This window comes from Mastigoproctus giganteus, chromosome 3 (assembly GCF_048544385.1).
Source record: "Mastigoproctus giganteus isolate SK-2022 chromosome 3, ASM4854438v1, whole genome shotgun sequence".
In the NCBI taxonomy this organism is placed as follows: domain Eukaryota; kingdom Metazoa; phylum Arthropoda; class Arachnida; order Uropygi; family Thelyphonidae; genus Mastigoproctus; species Mastigoproctus giganteus.
The window spans coordinates 120,011,364-120,026,876 of NC_143577.1; the positions used below are offsets into that span (position 1 = coordinate 120,011,364).

General features: G+C 37.4%; 1 protein-coding gene across 1 annotated transcript in view; it reads right to left on the reverse strand.

Moving 5' to 3' along the window:
• Window positions 1–15,513, reverse strand: part of Ocrl (Oculocerebrorenal syndrome of Lowe) — a 529,958-nt gene that overhangs the window by 246,199 nt on the left and 268,246 nt on the right. Inside the window, exon 16 of the mRNA XM_090369405.1 lies at window positions 11,847–11,982. Coding sequence (XP_090225531.1) covers window positions 11,847–11,982 — 136 coding nt within the window. The remainder of the gene's footprint in view (window positions 1–11,846; window positions 11,983–15,513) is intronic.

Consider the following 15,513-nt stretch of genomic DNA (forward strand, 5'->3'; position numbering starts at 1 on the left):
ACCAATACATTCTTTCTTGAGGGTGGTTGTGATATCCTGTCAAAAGGAATACTGCAATAAAACTTCTCTCTTTGTTTCAATAGTAAATTCATGATTTTTTTTTTTTTTTTGTTGAGCATATATTACCGTTTGTTAGCATATATAGTCTATGATTTCATCACTAAAAAGTTTTTCAAATATTTTAAGTAATTTTTCACGGCATCTAACTCACTTGTAAAACAAAGTTCATTTGTTCCGAAAGGTGCATATACTGGCTGTCTCATCAGCCATTTTACTTTTTTGAAATTAAGATATACCGTTGAATCACTACCACTTTTATCTTCCGGAACATCATCTTCTTCCGGGGGTAAAATATCTCTTTTGTTGATATTTTCAAATGAAATTTCCATAGAACCAGGAAATGAAAATGAATTAAGGAATTTGGAAATTAATTAAGGTCCTGTAAAACGCCTTCATCGAACTCTTCAAAATCTGTCACTTGTCCAAATTTGGAAGTAACATGCAAATTTCAAAAACCTCATTATTATTAGATTCTTGATTTGCAACGTCTTCAATAGCTTCCTCAAGCCTGGTATATTTCTTCTTCGGTACCATTATCGCCCAGTTTATTATTCACTATAAACAAAAATAAAACTTATATTCAGTAATGCCTAACGTCCCCATTTGAGGATGGTAAAATATAAACAAAAAAATAACTAGAAATAATGTAATAAATGAAATTTTGTTCACACATACAGCATATATTGTGTCTCTAAATTTGATTGTAAAACAAAGACAATTAAAAAACACTCTGTATTAAAAAAAAAATTTGATGATAACTTCCGTGAGTCACTAGAAAAATGTGGTGCCTCCGTAGACAGGTGCGCAGGAGCAGCAGTGCATAGCACACGCTTCTTGATTAGACTGGGGTTCGAGCCCGTGACCACCAACTACGGAGGATGCGGAAAGGTCGGGGAATGACCACCGCATATCCCCGGAGCAATATGGCCTTAGTTGATAACGCTCCTAAAAACCAAATAACAACGACAATAACTAGAAAAATAAATTGGCCCTTTACACCGGTTACAAGATTGGTACTGAAGATATCTGGCACTGATGGCAGTATATGAATCATTTCCTGATATTTATAGATAAACAATGTACAGAAATTTTTCACAGAATTGCAACAGTTTCAAAATAACATTTTGAATTAGCGTTCCCATATGAGTACGCTAGGCGCTAATGGGTTAAGTAAGACAGCTAAGGAAATAGGCAAACTATTAGCCATAATTATGAGAGCATCTTTAGATTCAGGGGGAGTCCCTGCGAAAGCCTTTGTTACTGTCACACATAATAAACTGCTGTACAAATTGGAGCAGTGTGGCATTAAGCACAAGTTGCTGATATGGATAAAGGGATGGTTGAGTGGGAGAAGACAAAGGGTTGCTATTAATAGACACTGCTCATCATGAACTAATGCCGATACAGAAATATGGAAAATAGCAATGGGTCCAGCACCAAATCCTGGGGTTCAGTGCTGGGCCCACTGTTGTTTTCTGTATTTATTAATGATATTGATGAAAGTATATTAGGCTGTCACTTTCTAAGTTTGCAGATGACACAAAGGTTGGCAGGGTGGTTAATGACAGTATTATGGTATGTTACTGTAACAAAATCTTTAAAATTAGGCAGTTTGGCAGAGAAATGGCAATCGATGTTTAACATTGACAAATGCAAGTAGTGTATATGGGTAGCAGTAATTCCTGAATAACATACCGTGTGACAATACACTCAGAGTAGTGGAAAATGAAAAAGATCACAGGGAAATTGTGCAGTTAGATATGACGTTCTCCGAGCAGTGCACACAGGCAGCCAAGAAAGTACATCGGGTTTTTGTCTATAATATACAGAATTTTGCTATCAGGGATAAGGATGTGATTATTCCATTGTACAAGGCAGTGGTCAGGCCACATCTTGAATATTTTATACAGGTCTGGAGGCCTCATTTTAGGAAGGATGTAGAGCTACTGGAGCAGGTACAGAGAAGGGCAATGATATTGGTGAGGAGAATAACTAGGCACCTGTCGAATGATCTGACTGAGGTATTTAAGGCTTTAAATGGATTGAGCAAGTTCAATACCGATAGGATTCTTCCTATGTTCAGACTACATACACGAGGGTAGCATAAATTCAAACTGAAGAAGGATGGTTGCAGAATAGATGTGCAGAGGTTTGCCTTTAGCTAACAGGTGGTTGACTGCTTAAAAAATAAAATAAAATAAAATAAATAACCACCTTTACCATTTCACCTATCCATTCCTTCCACCAGTTTGTCTAGTTATTGCTTGAATTTATTCAGGCTATCCACTTCCACATCAGATGGAAGTTGTGGAAGTGGATAGCCTGAATAAATTCAAGCAATAACTAGACAAACTGGTGGAAGGAATGGATAGGTGAAATGGTAAAGGTGGTTATTTATTTTATTTTATTTTATTTTTTATGTTAAAACATCTATGACACCTACTACATTTTCGGACTTGGTAACGAAATTTCTTAAGGAAATGACGCAAATGACTTAACTTCCTACTCAGTCACTAACTTTGATTCAGTAGAGTAAGTAGCGGGCGTGAAAATAAAACATAAACGTTATATTCTTCAAACTAAAATACAAAAATGACAGAAATTATGCAAATTACATCTTCCTAAATGACACTAATGACGCTAACTCAGTCACTAATGTTGATTCAGTAGAGTAAGCAGCAGGTAGTAATATTATACAAAAATAAAAGCTTCAGAGCCACCGAAGAAGCTTCTCATGTCGACAAAAGAACAAGTTCAAAACACAGGGAACGAAAAAAAATGCAGAATTTAATGAAATCTGCTTCTCAAGATTTTGATCAACATCAGTCTTCTAAGTAGTGTAAATAAGTAGCAGGCATGAGCATAAAATGTTATATCGTTTATAACTTCAGTTTAGCTGTTAGATTTTAATAGCTATTCAATTAAACAGTTTAAAAATTTAAACGGTTCTGATTTAAGAACGCAGCAATAAAACAATCACTTCAACAAACAACAATCACTTCTTGCAGTAGTTTTTTGTTATGAAGTCATACTATTCTACAAACAGATTTCGCTAACTACTGAATTATAAAAATACCAAATCTAATTTCAGTTAACAACCTATAAGAGTATTTCGAAAATGGCTAAAACTCCAGCTAAACGAAATCGAGAAAATTATGCAAGAATAAAAGCTTTAGAAAACCACTGAAGAAGCCTCCCATGTTGAAAAAAGAACAAGTTAAAAAACAGAGAACGAAAAAAAAAAAAAAAAAAATGCAGAGTTTAATAAAATCTGCTTCTCAAAATTTTTATCAACATCAACCTTCTACGTCGACTTCTCATCAAGAAGCTGGACCATCAACATCACAAAATTATATTCAAGAACTTCGTGAAGATTTGATTTAAAATCAATTACCTGAGGATTTTCAATTGATTCCTGAATCAGCTGGACACAGTATAGTGCAACAACCTGCATTGAGTGCATCATCCAGAAAGAAAGAAAATAATATTTCAGCTCAATCACCTGTCATAGACCCTCCACAAGTTTCAACAGTAGTCAAGCATGAAATCATTTACAAGAACGTTGAACATGACCGTAACTCCTATAAAAGAATTTGAATGACAATTTCTGAAAAATACATTTGGAGCTGTTTGTGATAACTGTAATCGATTATGGTATGAAAATGATGTAAAATTGGGCACTCCAGGAATTTATCCGTTGCTTCTCTTGGAATTACCAACTGCAGATGTAATGACTATGAAAGCTCATAATACTCGTCGAGATCTCTCAAAAAATGATTCCATTTCAACATTTTCGAAGAGCAACGGTTTCGTTTATCGTGTTATTTCACCTCATCTGCCTTGATTGAATTTAGTGACCAGGTGGTTCATGAAATGAGCCACTTGGCCACTAAGACATGGTTTCGGCCAATACGGAATTTTAGGCCAAATTATAAATGTTTCTGCAAATGTCAATTCAGTGATCGATCGTTTGCCTCAGAGTCCAAATGATTATTGTGTTAATGTTCATATCGAACATAAGAAAACTCACAAATCGAGTTATTTAATGGCTTTGGTTCGTAAGCAAGATGTAAGAATTTGGTTACAGTATCTACTTATGACTCCTTTATATTGTCTGTACGATATGGAGAAGCTATACCTATTGAAGAAAGTTTAGTTACTCAACAACAAACTCTTTTGTTGAGTGATGGCAAAAATTTACGAATGGTTCCTGGTAAACAAAATGTTCCACAAAGTTTACTTTTTGACGAAGATGCCAAAGAATTGTCCTTTCTTAGCATTTACCATGGTCGCTATCGAGAGTTTACAGGTAATTTAAAAGTTACACTGTTTATAATGGCATCAAATGAACTTCGTCATTCAGATCAGAGCGGAGTGATGGCTTATCATTTTCTTTATATGGACATGGAAATAATGAGACTAAGAACTTGAGATTCGTTAACAGTTGCTTTTAAATATGTCCGAAAAAACACTAAGCTCACCAAAGAACCAATCCAATCTCGAGAATACGTCAATAACTGCACTGAAAAGATTTAGCGTTTTTGAAATCAATTCATAATTCAATTTATTACTGGACACAACGAAAAAGAGATCTGTTAGTGATGATCAGACAATTGGGTAAACCTAAGTTCTTCTTAACGTTAAGTTCAAATGAAATTGGATGGCTGAAATTGCTAAAAAATTTTATACAAATTAAAACATGACGGTTTGAATATCCCTGACAGGTAAGCAGAGGCTCTTTACATTATGGAAAAGGTGACATTAGTTAATGAAGTTGCCGTAACATGTGCGATTCATTTTAATAAACTTGTGGATTGTACTTTACTGCAGTCTAAGCATTTCAGTCCATTTCAACAATATTACATATTGTCAACTACTTTAAATGGATCAAATTTCAACATATGGCAGTCCACATGTTCACATTCTTTTGTAGCTTAATAATGCTCCTAAAGAACCTATGGGAAGCGGTACAAACACAACAATAGCTATGATAAATCAGCTTGTGTCTGTTTCTACTGCAAAAGCCTCTGGTAATATCAAACTCCAATCTCCACTCTTTGCAATCTCAAACTTAGCTATCAAACCCATTGTAAGTAAATTACCTATTGAACATGTATTTGAACCTCAAATTAATGAAACAGCTGGAAAAAAAAAGTAAATCCTTTAAAATGTAAAACATGTTTAGATTCTTTTCATTCTTAAAATCCTTTAATATCAACCAAGCCAAGGATGTTTTCACACAAAACAAAACATCTTTTGTGCATTCAGGGTACACACGGTGCTTTTTTTCTTTTTTTTTTTTTTTTTTTTTTTTTTGGCCGATGCTATATAAGCTTGCTTTCCTGCATCATTTGCCACTAATACTAAAAGTATGTATACCATGAGTCGTGTACATCTGTTAGTAAAGGTAAGGGGAAAATGGGAGAGAGTATTATCTGATTAAGAAAGAAACAGAAGGAGCAATAAGGGACTTCTTCTCTTCTCTGTGTACCATCTCCTAACAAAGGCCAGCGACCACCATGGCAAATGTTCTCTGTTCCTGGTACCTCTGAACAGCTGCTCGGTGTTCAGTCCTGTTCAATTCTTAATGTTATCAAGCCATGATGTAAGCCTTCCTTCCATCCTCCTCGCAATAATCAGCCGTGGAATTGCATATTTATTGTTCCTCACCAAGTGTCCAAGATATGCCGTTTTTCTTTTCTTTATGACCTTCAACAATTTCTGGGTTTTCTCAATTCTCTGCAGGACACTCTCATCGGTCACTCCTGCTGTCCATAGTATCTTTAGCATTCTTCTGTATGTCCACAGTTCAAATGCTTCTAGTTTTTTCAAGGTGTTAAGTTTTCAGTGTCCATGTCTCAGCCCCATACAACAAAACTGACCAAATGTAACATCTCATCATCCGGATTTTAAGCATTAGCAAAGGCACATGATGATGCAAGAAAGCAACCTTTTATATAGCCTTTTATATAAGTAAAAAAAAAAAAAAAAAAACACCCACACACACACCTACCCTTCTCATTTTACTCATCCACACACTCCAATTGTTTGTCTAGTTCTGCCTTGAATCTACTTAAGCTATCAACTTCTACAACAACAGATGGAAGTTTGTTCCATCAATCAACCACCTGCTGACTAAAGGCAAGCGTCTGCACATCTATCCTACAAATGTCTTTCCTCAATTTGAAATTATGCCCTCTCAGGTGATTATTCTGAGCAAGAGGAAGAATCCCATCAGCTTTGAGCATGCTCAAACCTTCAAGGCTTTATACACCTCAATCAGATCACCTCGCGGGTGTCTAGTCTCCAGACACTGAAATTTGAAAAACTTAAGCCTTTCTTCGTAAGAGCAACCCTTTGTTCCATTCACCAATCTTGTTACACTTCTCTGTACTCATTACAGCAAGTCTATATTCTTCTTAAAATGAGGCCTCCAGATCTGTATACAATACTCAAGGTGTGGACTGACCATTGCCTTATACAAGGGGATAATCACCTCCTTATCACTGCTGGAAAAATTCCTGTATATCATTGACAAGACACCATGAGCTACTCTTGCAGACCATCTGCACCACTCAGAAAACTTCATATCTGCCTGCACAATTACCCCCAAGTCCTTTTCATTCTCTACCACTGTCAGTGTAGTACCATACCACTGTCATAGAAGAGCAAAATTATAAAGCTTTTACATCTTTCACACAGAAAGTTTTCGAAATGCGCAGAGCAATGCAAAGAATGGCAATTCAGCCCCCCAGCAATTAAACAATAATCAATAGTAAAATTGCCCAAGTTTCCCACCACGCCCAGACGATGACTTAAAAACTGTTAGGATAGCAGTATTCTGCACCCTGACAGGAACCTGACATAACAAAACTCCCCATGACTACCATGCCATGTGTAGGAACCTGGGGCCCCAAACCAATGTAGGGGAGGGGGATGGGAATGCATGCAGAGAAAGTGAATGGGAATGAGCAGAAGAGCAAATGTAATTGGCCGAAAGAATACAAAGTTAAAAATAACTTACATTACTTTATATATACTGTACCAACAAACATTTACAAACCACATAAACACTATCACTGCATTCTCCCCTGGCCTGCAAAAAAAAAAACAAAAAAAAAAAAAAAACTTTGCAGCTAGGCCTGCACCACAACTGAAGAATAACAGTAAGTTGCGGTGCCCAGAGAGTGCAGTGCAGAAAGAAAGAGTCGAATAAATGAGATGAGAGCTAGAAGAATGAATAAAAGTGTAAGCGTGAGAGAAAAGAACACAAACCACAAATGCTAAGTTAAGTACACACTAACCCTAGTTTTAATTAGTATTTAAATTTACGCTACCCATCATTGCATCCCCTCTTGGTGTGTGAGAAAAAGATGAATGAGTTGAGAGAAATAATAAAAATAAAAAAAAATAAATAAAATAAAAATATATATATAAAAAAAAATAAAAAAATAAAATTGTAAAATAAGAAAAAAGTATTAAAAAAAAAAAATAAATAAGAAAAAAGTATAAAATTAAAAAAAAAAAAAAAATAAGAAAAAAATATAAAAAAATAAAATAAAATAAGAAAAAGTATAAAAAAAAATAAATAAATAAATAAAAATAAAAGAAAAAAAGAATGCAAGTAGAGTGAGAATGCACATTACAAATGAAGTAAATGTGCATGTTCCCCCCCCCTCACCTGGTAGGTTCCCCACTGCCAGCTAACATATCCCACCCCCAGAGCGGGATGGGCAGCTGGATCTTTATACCGGATTTGACACTCCTTGGACATGACACCGACGAAGACATTCTGCGGCTTTGCTGCCAACACGCCACTGGCGATCCGAACTGGGTACTCTAACCTGGTTCCCTTTAAAACCCCATTCCCAGGCAGGGAATGGAGGAGACGGATCTCTGTCTCCTCTCCTCCCTGCCTACCCCCCATATTTCGCCTGGTGGGCTCATCTCCACTGACCTCTTTGGGGATGCCTACTCTATCCATCCCTATTCTTCTATCTGTTTCCTCCCCAGTCTTCAATCTCCCCCTCCTCTCTCTCTCACTAAATCGACCAAGTATACCCCTTAACAATGCCGCCAAATTATAACCAACGTCTAAACTCTACCGGTTTTGTGCAAATCTCTAAGATATCTAACACTATCAGCTTTTATCTAGCGTTACATGTCTAAATTTAATAACATCAAAATTTTGCCCGACCTATTTGGCCTTTAACACATCTCTTTAGTGTTCAACCCTAACCAGCGATTTCCTAACAGCAATCCCATTAAGCATTAATGTCAAATGCATAAACTTTTTTTTTTTTTTTTTAATAGGCCCTAGCCACTGAAATCCCAGGAAACTAGGTGGCAGGACCTGCCAGAGCAAATTGTTGTGATACTGGATACACCCGGCTAGCCTCCACGTGGCAGGTAATGGGCAACGTCGGGCCCCACTAGGGGCCTGGCGGCCAATAAGCCGGATAAACAATGGGTACAACATATCACACTGCACAGACATGACCCACACACTTTCAAGTCTCTGGCTTGACAGTGTACTGTCCTCGATACAGCGAAACACACGCGGAGATGGGAGAAATCCCAGGTGCCGTCTGACACGAACATACCTTGTCAGTGTAGTACCACACAGTTGATACGTTACTCAGGGGTTACAGCTACCCATATGTAGTACTTTACGTTTGTCAATGTTAAACTTCAGTTTCCACCTCTCAGCTCATCTGCTCAACTTTTCTAGATCCTGTTGCAGCAGGGTACGGTCATTATTGTCATTAACAACCCTGCTGACCTTTGTATTATCTGCAAACTTGCAGATGACACAAAATCATCAATATCATTAATAAATACAGAAAACAACAATGGACCCAACATTGAGCCCTGGGGGAGGGAGACCACTAATAACATTAGTCCATGAAGAACAGTGTCCATTGATTATCACCCTCTGTCTTCTCCCACTCAACCATCCCTGTATCCATAGCAGCAATTTGCCTCCAATGCCACACTGCTCCGATTTGTGCAGCAGTCTTCCATGTGCAACAGTATCAAAAGCCTTTCTAAGATCGAAATATATGATATCGAAATTATTCTTTGCATCCAGTTCCTCTGTGATCACATCATAGTATCCAATCAAACTGGCCAGACAAGACTTCCCCTTAACAAACCCATGTTGTGTCCGAGTTTTAACTGAAGTCTTGTCTAGATGATCCTGCAGTGCTTCTTTAACCAGTTTCCATCAATTTCCCTGGAACGCAAGTTAAACTAACATGTCTGTAATTACTTGTATCACCTTTTGATCCTCCTTTGTGAATTGGGGTCACATTTGCACATCTCCAGTCCATGGGTAACTCCCCTGAGCCCAAGGAAGCTCTCATAATTGTAGCTAAGGGTTTGCCTGCTTCCTTTGCTGCCTCCTTTAATATAACTAGATAGATCCCATCCATCCCAGGTGCCTTTCTTATATTTATCTTCAACAATTTTTCGTCCACTTTGCTCTCAGTTATTACAAAATCATCTAGCTCATGGCTGGAATTTAATTCACCTCTGTGGCATTCCCCTCCCTGAATAATTCTGCCCCTAAGGTGGAGATACAGGTTTCCATTGCACAATGCTGGTCACATTTTAAGAAAATACTGCCTAGCCATTTCAATCCTTGCCTTTAATTTCCATATCTGGTTCATTATTGTCATTGATCCAATAGCCTAGATATTTGAATTTGTCATCTATCTCTGTTAACCTTCTGTTTAACATGAGGGGAGGGAGGTGTTGGCATTGTCCCATTAAGGACCATGACTTAGTTTTGTTGATATTAATCCCAAAACTGATTATTTCTTCACTCAATTGATTGAGGAGTATCTGTTAGTCCTGCATTTTAGTTGCACAATGTACAGTGTTATCTGTATAGTTAAGGTTGTTAATCACTCTACCATTGACAGATATTCCTTCATTTCTTCCATCTAATGCTCTCTTGGAGATGACATCCAAGTAAATGTTAAACAGGAGGTAGGGGGTGGGTACACATCCTTGCCTCACTCCACATTCAATGTTGATGTTTTCTGTTTTTCTGCCAGGTGTTTGATTATTCGGATGTCCTTTTCATCAAGGCCAGACTCCTCAAGGACCTTGATGAGCTTGGTGTATTGGACTTGATCAAAGGCCTTTTCAAAGTCAATAAAACAAATATGGCATTAATCTGTTATTCTCTGCACATTTGCATCATGACCTGGGCACAAAATAGTGCTTCTCTTGTACCCAGTCCTTCTCTAAATCCAAACTATGCATTGTCCATCAACTCCTCACAATAATTCAAAATCCAATTTTGAATTATTTTTAGGAACATTTTGAGGACCTGGCTCATCAGCTGATTACTCTGTAGTCTCCACAAGTCCTGGTGTTTAGTTTTTTGGAAAGAGTGATGAATGTTGATGTCAGCCAGTCCCGAGGTATGTTGCCTGTGTCGTAAATTGGGTTAAATAATTCAATAAGAATGTAGCTGTTTTTGTAGACAAGCAATTTGACTATTTCCGCTATGATTTCATCAGGTCCTTTGGCTTTTCCCTTCTTCGTTGATTTAATCAATGAAGGGTAAAGGGGAAAATAATTGTAAATAATGAGGGGTTAATGGTTAGATGAGAAAAATGGTAATTGTGGAGGAGGGGTTTGCATGTACTAGTGATTCAATTTTGGAACTGGTGCTGCAGCTTCCAACAACTAGCAGATTTTAAAATTTCCTGTATAAGATTTTATATGCAATCATTTGGCAGAGAGTCATGTCCTTTCCACTACTAATGCACAGCTATTGCTAACTGGGTAAAGTTTGTGTCTGAATAGCATTACGATAATCTTTTAAGTGGCCCTCCATACTGGAAAACAGCATCACTGATGTAGCTTACATACATTACAGCCTTTCAAGTATATGGTAAAAGACAACAGTCCTTTTCACTGATGCCATGGCTGGTTTTTACCCATTTTTGGTTGGGGGGGGGTGAGGTACAATTTGCAACTGTCTTCTAAATACCTGCATTCTACAAATGCTGTGGCTAAACATGGGGGAGAGGGTGGGGTATATATCCCATTTGTGTATTTTCAAACCAGAAATGCTACCACTACTCTAGGACTTGCTAAGAAAAACTCTTGAACACACAAATTTTAATCAAAAGAGAAAGATCAGATTAACTAATGATCCATCTCTTACAAAGTCACTGCACCCTGTGTTACACGATATACAGATTTTGCTATATGGGTTTTCTACAGATATGAATAATTCACACTACTCTGTACATAAAAAGAAAAATCAGGATTACAGGATACTGAACATTTGATTATTTCTCACATGAGCTTAGAGTAAGAATCAACTTTTGAATCTAATATTTTATTTCTAGAGATACTTCCATGATTTACTGATTCTAACTTAGCACTTGTAATTCAACATCAATTTCACAAACCAGTCTGAATGTCTGCATCATGTAGTCAACATCCACTCACAATTCAACTACAAACTCACTTGACCTTTCTATTCCTTCTTCTTCATCTAGTTAACATTTACACACAGTTTAAAATAAAGGCTTCTTTTCTTTTCCTTTTTTCCTTCTTATGCAAACTTCAACTTGCTAGCGCATTTAAAGCAGGATGAAAGTCCTGTTTGTGGATGTTAATCCTCCCATACATAAAAAAAAATTATCTAAGTAATTCTTTACTAAAATTACAGTAGAATCCTATAAGTAGCATTGAAAATTACTGCAATAAAACCAGATCAGTGATGTAAACAGAAAATAGCTAACACAAATTAAATTTACCCGTGAATCAAACAGTGAAGTAACAGGCTTGTGATCACTAATCATTAAGGATTGATGGCTACGATATGAGACTTGTTGTATATGCCTTCCTTTCCACAGAATACGATCACACCATGCTGGTGGCCTGCTTTTCTCACTGAAAACAATTGGCATTCATTGTTAATATCTACTGGAATGAGAAATAAAATGCATATATATTATAAAAACATATGATTAAATTAATTATACAGCTACAAAGTACTTTATAGTGGCATGAGTAATTACAGACCTATTAGCTTAACTTCTGTTCCAGGTAACCTAACGGAGTCACTGGTTAAAGAAGATTCCAGGACCACCTAAACAGGAATGCAGTTATACAGTCACAGCATGGGTTTGTCAAGGGGTGATTTGTCTGGCAATATGATGCAACAACAAAGGAACTGGATGTAAAAATTAATTCTGATATAATATACTTGGATTTCAGAAAATCTTTTTGATATTGTAGCACATAATAGACTGCTCTAAATTTTTTTTTTTTTTTTTTTTATGAGAATCCAAAACAAGAGAGGTATTAGAACCTATAGTACTTAGTACCATGCTTGGGTTGGAGGTTGAGAAGATGAAAGAAGATATTTGTTGATGTTAGACTTGAACTTCTGTGGACTGCAATTTTTGAGGAAATATGTATGAAGGAAGGTTGTTCCAGAAAACAGCAGTTGAATGAATAAACGAGGAAGATGAAAAGTTGGTTCTGTGAGTTTGAAGTTGGACAGTAAATGCGAATTGGCTGGTGGCGGCCCGTGTTTGGAGTGTTTTGAAAGAGAGAGCAGGAATTATAGAAGCCAATTCAGAAGAACAGTGCCCACTGAAGTATCTGTAGAAAAGGCATGCAACAGAAACAGTACGTCTATGAGACAGTGCGTGGAGAGAATCTATTAGAAATGAGTAATAAATTAACCTACCTGCCCTCTCTGAATGTAAACTAGAAGCTGAGAGGTTTTGGGAACACTGCCCCAGATGTGGGAACAATACTCCATAGTAGGGCATTTTTTGCGATTTGTACAGAGTGAACAGCTGTTGGAAAGAAAAGTAAAAGCGAGAGCGAAAGAGAAAACCAAGTTTCTTAGATGCAGAGGAAGCAATATTTGTAATGTGCTTGTGCCAAGAGAGATTAGAAGTGAGGTTAATCCCCAAAAGAGATTATCATCTTGCCTAGAAATCGGAGTGTCACCAAAGATGAGTACAGGAGCAGAAGAATCCTTTTTGCGAGATATAAGACAAGACTGAGTTTTAGAAGGAATGAAATCAACTAAGTTGTCTTTGCCCCACTGGAGAATTACATGGAGATTGGCATTTAAGGAACTGGTAGTAGATATTCAAGAAGTTGAAGCTGGTTGAGCAGGGCAAGATTTCTCGAATTGGAAAGTGGAATGCAATGTGCAATCATTGGCAAAATTAGGATAGGATTTCCAGTCAATGGAAGGAGATCATTAATAAACAAGAGGAAAAGAGTGGGGGAAAGAACTGAACCTTGGGAGACACGAGCATTAGTGGAGAAGTTAGAAGACAGAGAGCCATCTACCATCACCCTCAGAGAGCGATCAGAGAGAAAACTGGATAACCAATTATTAGCTTAACTTCTGTTCCAGGTAACATAATGAAGTCACTGGTTAAAGAAGGTTCCAGGACCACCTAGACAGGAATGCAGTTATACAGTCACAGCATGGGTTTGTCAAGGGGTGATTTGTCTGACCAATATGATGCAACAACAAAGGAACTGGATGCAAAAATTAATTTTGATATAATATACTTGGATTTCAGAAAATCTTTTTGATATTGTAGCCCATAATAAGACTGTTCTAAATTTTTTTTTTTTTTTTTTATAGATAACCAATTATTAGCTTAACTTCTGTTCTAGGTAACATAACGGAGTCACTGGTTAAAGATGGCCAAACACAATCGAAAGCCTCTGAGATGTCAAGAGCAAATGCTTGTGTTTCACCAAACTTTTCCACTTAATTTGTCCATAAATGGGTAACATAAGCCAGAATATCACCAGTGGATCGACACTGATGGAATCCATACAGGCAATCATTGATCAGACGGAAGATTTCAAGGTAGTTTAAGAGTTGGCAGTTAATTAATTTCTCCATTACTTCAGAAAGAGTAGAAGTAATTGCAATGGGACAATAATGGATGGGAGGGATATGTCACCCTTTTTTAGGGACCGGTTGGATATGAGCAAATTTCCAAGCAGAATGAAAACCACCCTTGGAACAAGAAAGTGAAAAAAGGTGGCAAAGAACAGAGTAAGTTCAGGAGCACAGGTTTTGAGAACAAGTGGAGGAATACCAAAATAACCTGGAGCTTTCTTAACATCAGATTCGTCAGAATCCTTCAGATATCCTTTTGACGGAAGACCACAGGAGGCATTGAATGGAGCATGTTAGGAATGGTGGGAAGTGTTTTACCAAGATCATTAATACATGAGTTGTAAGAAAAATGAAATGATAGCAGGTCAGCTTTATCCTCGGCTGAAATGACAACAGAATCATCTGGTTTTGACAGAGGTGCGAGCAGAGATGGGCAAAAGTTTCAGCCAATAAATTAAGCAAGAGATCAGAATGCTCAGCTACCATTAGAACAAGAAGCGAGTTTTCTGCTCTTAGCCTGTTCAAACTCTAGTTTGGACTGATTAATAACTGTTTACAATTGTTGCAAGCTTTGGTGTAGGCAGAAAATGAAACTGAAGAATTAGAAACAAGCCAATTACGATATGCAACATTCTTCTCTTGAACAGCCTTAGCACATTTATTGGAAAACCAAGGTTTAGATAAAGGATGAGATTTTAAAGTGGAGTGTGGAATACAGGATTCCATTCCTACAAGAATAATTTCACTGTCACAATCTGAGCAAACATTGACGTCAGAAGTTTTGGAACAGTAATCCGACAAAATAAAAGAAGAAAAGAAATCTTGCAGGTTTTACCATTTTGCATTCTTTTAATGCCAAATGACACGAGGTTGGGAATAGCCATGAGATAAAGGCTCCATTGAAGAGGAGACAATCACCAAGTTGTGATCTGAGGTGCTTAAAGGACCACTCACTCCGACCATGTACTTAGAAGTGTTGTTCGTGACATAAAGATCAAGCATGTTGGCTGTATGGTTAGGATTGTCCAGTATTCTGATAGGTAAATGAACAATCTGGGCGAGGTCATTAGTAACTGCAAAAACCTCAGCATCTCGACCACCTGGGGTCAGTGTGGCTAGAAAACAAAAGCCAGCTGAAGTTGTTTTTGGTATTTGGGTTTTAGAAGCATTAGCAACTAAGGCCATATTGCTCCAGGAGATATGCGATGGTCATTCCGACCTTTCCGCATCCTCCGTATTTGGTGGTCATGGGCTCAAACTCCGGTCTAATCAAGAAGCGTGTGCTACACACTGCTGCTTCTGCACGCCTGGCTACGGAGGCACCAGCTGGAGTTATGAACATTAAAATCACCAAGGAAAATTACCTCACTGTTAGGAGAGTTGGACTGGAGAAAGTCAAGTTGCAAAAAGAGAGAGAGAGAGAGAGGAAGTCAAAGAGCTCCAAGTGATTAGTGGAGTTGCGAGAATGGAAAAGACAACAGATGAATTTCACACAATGAGGTAGAGATATTTTAAGCCAGAGAAGATCAAAAAGA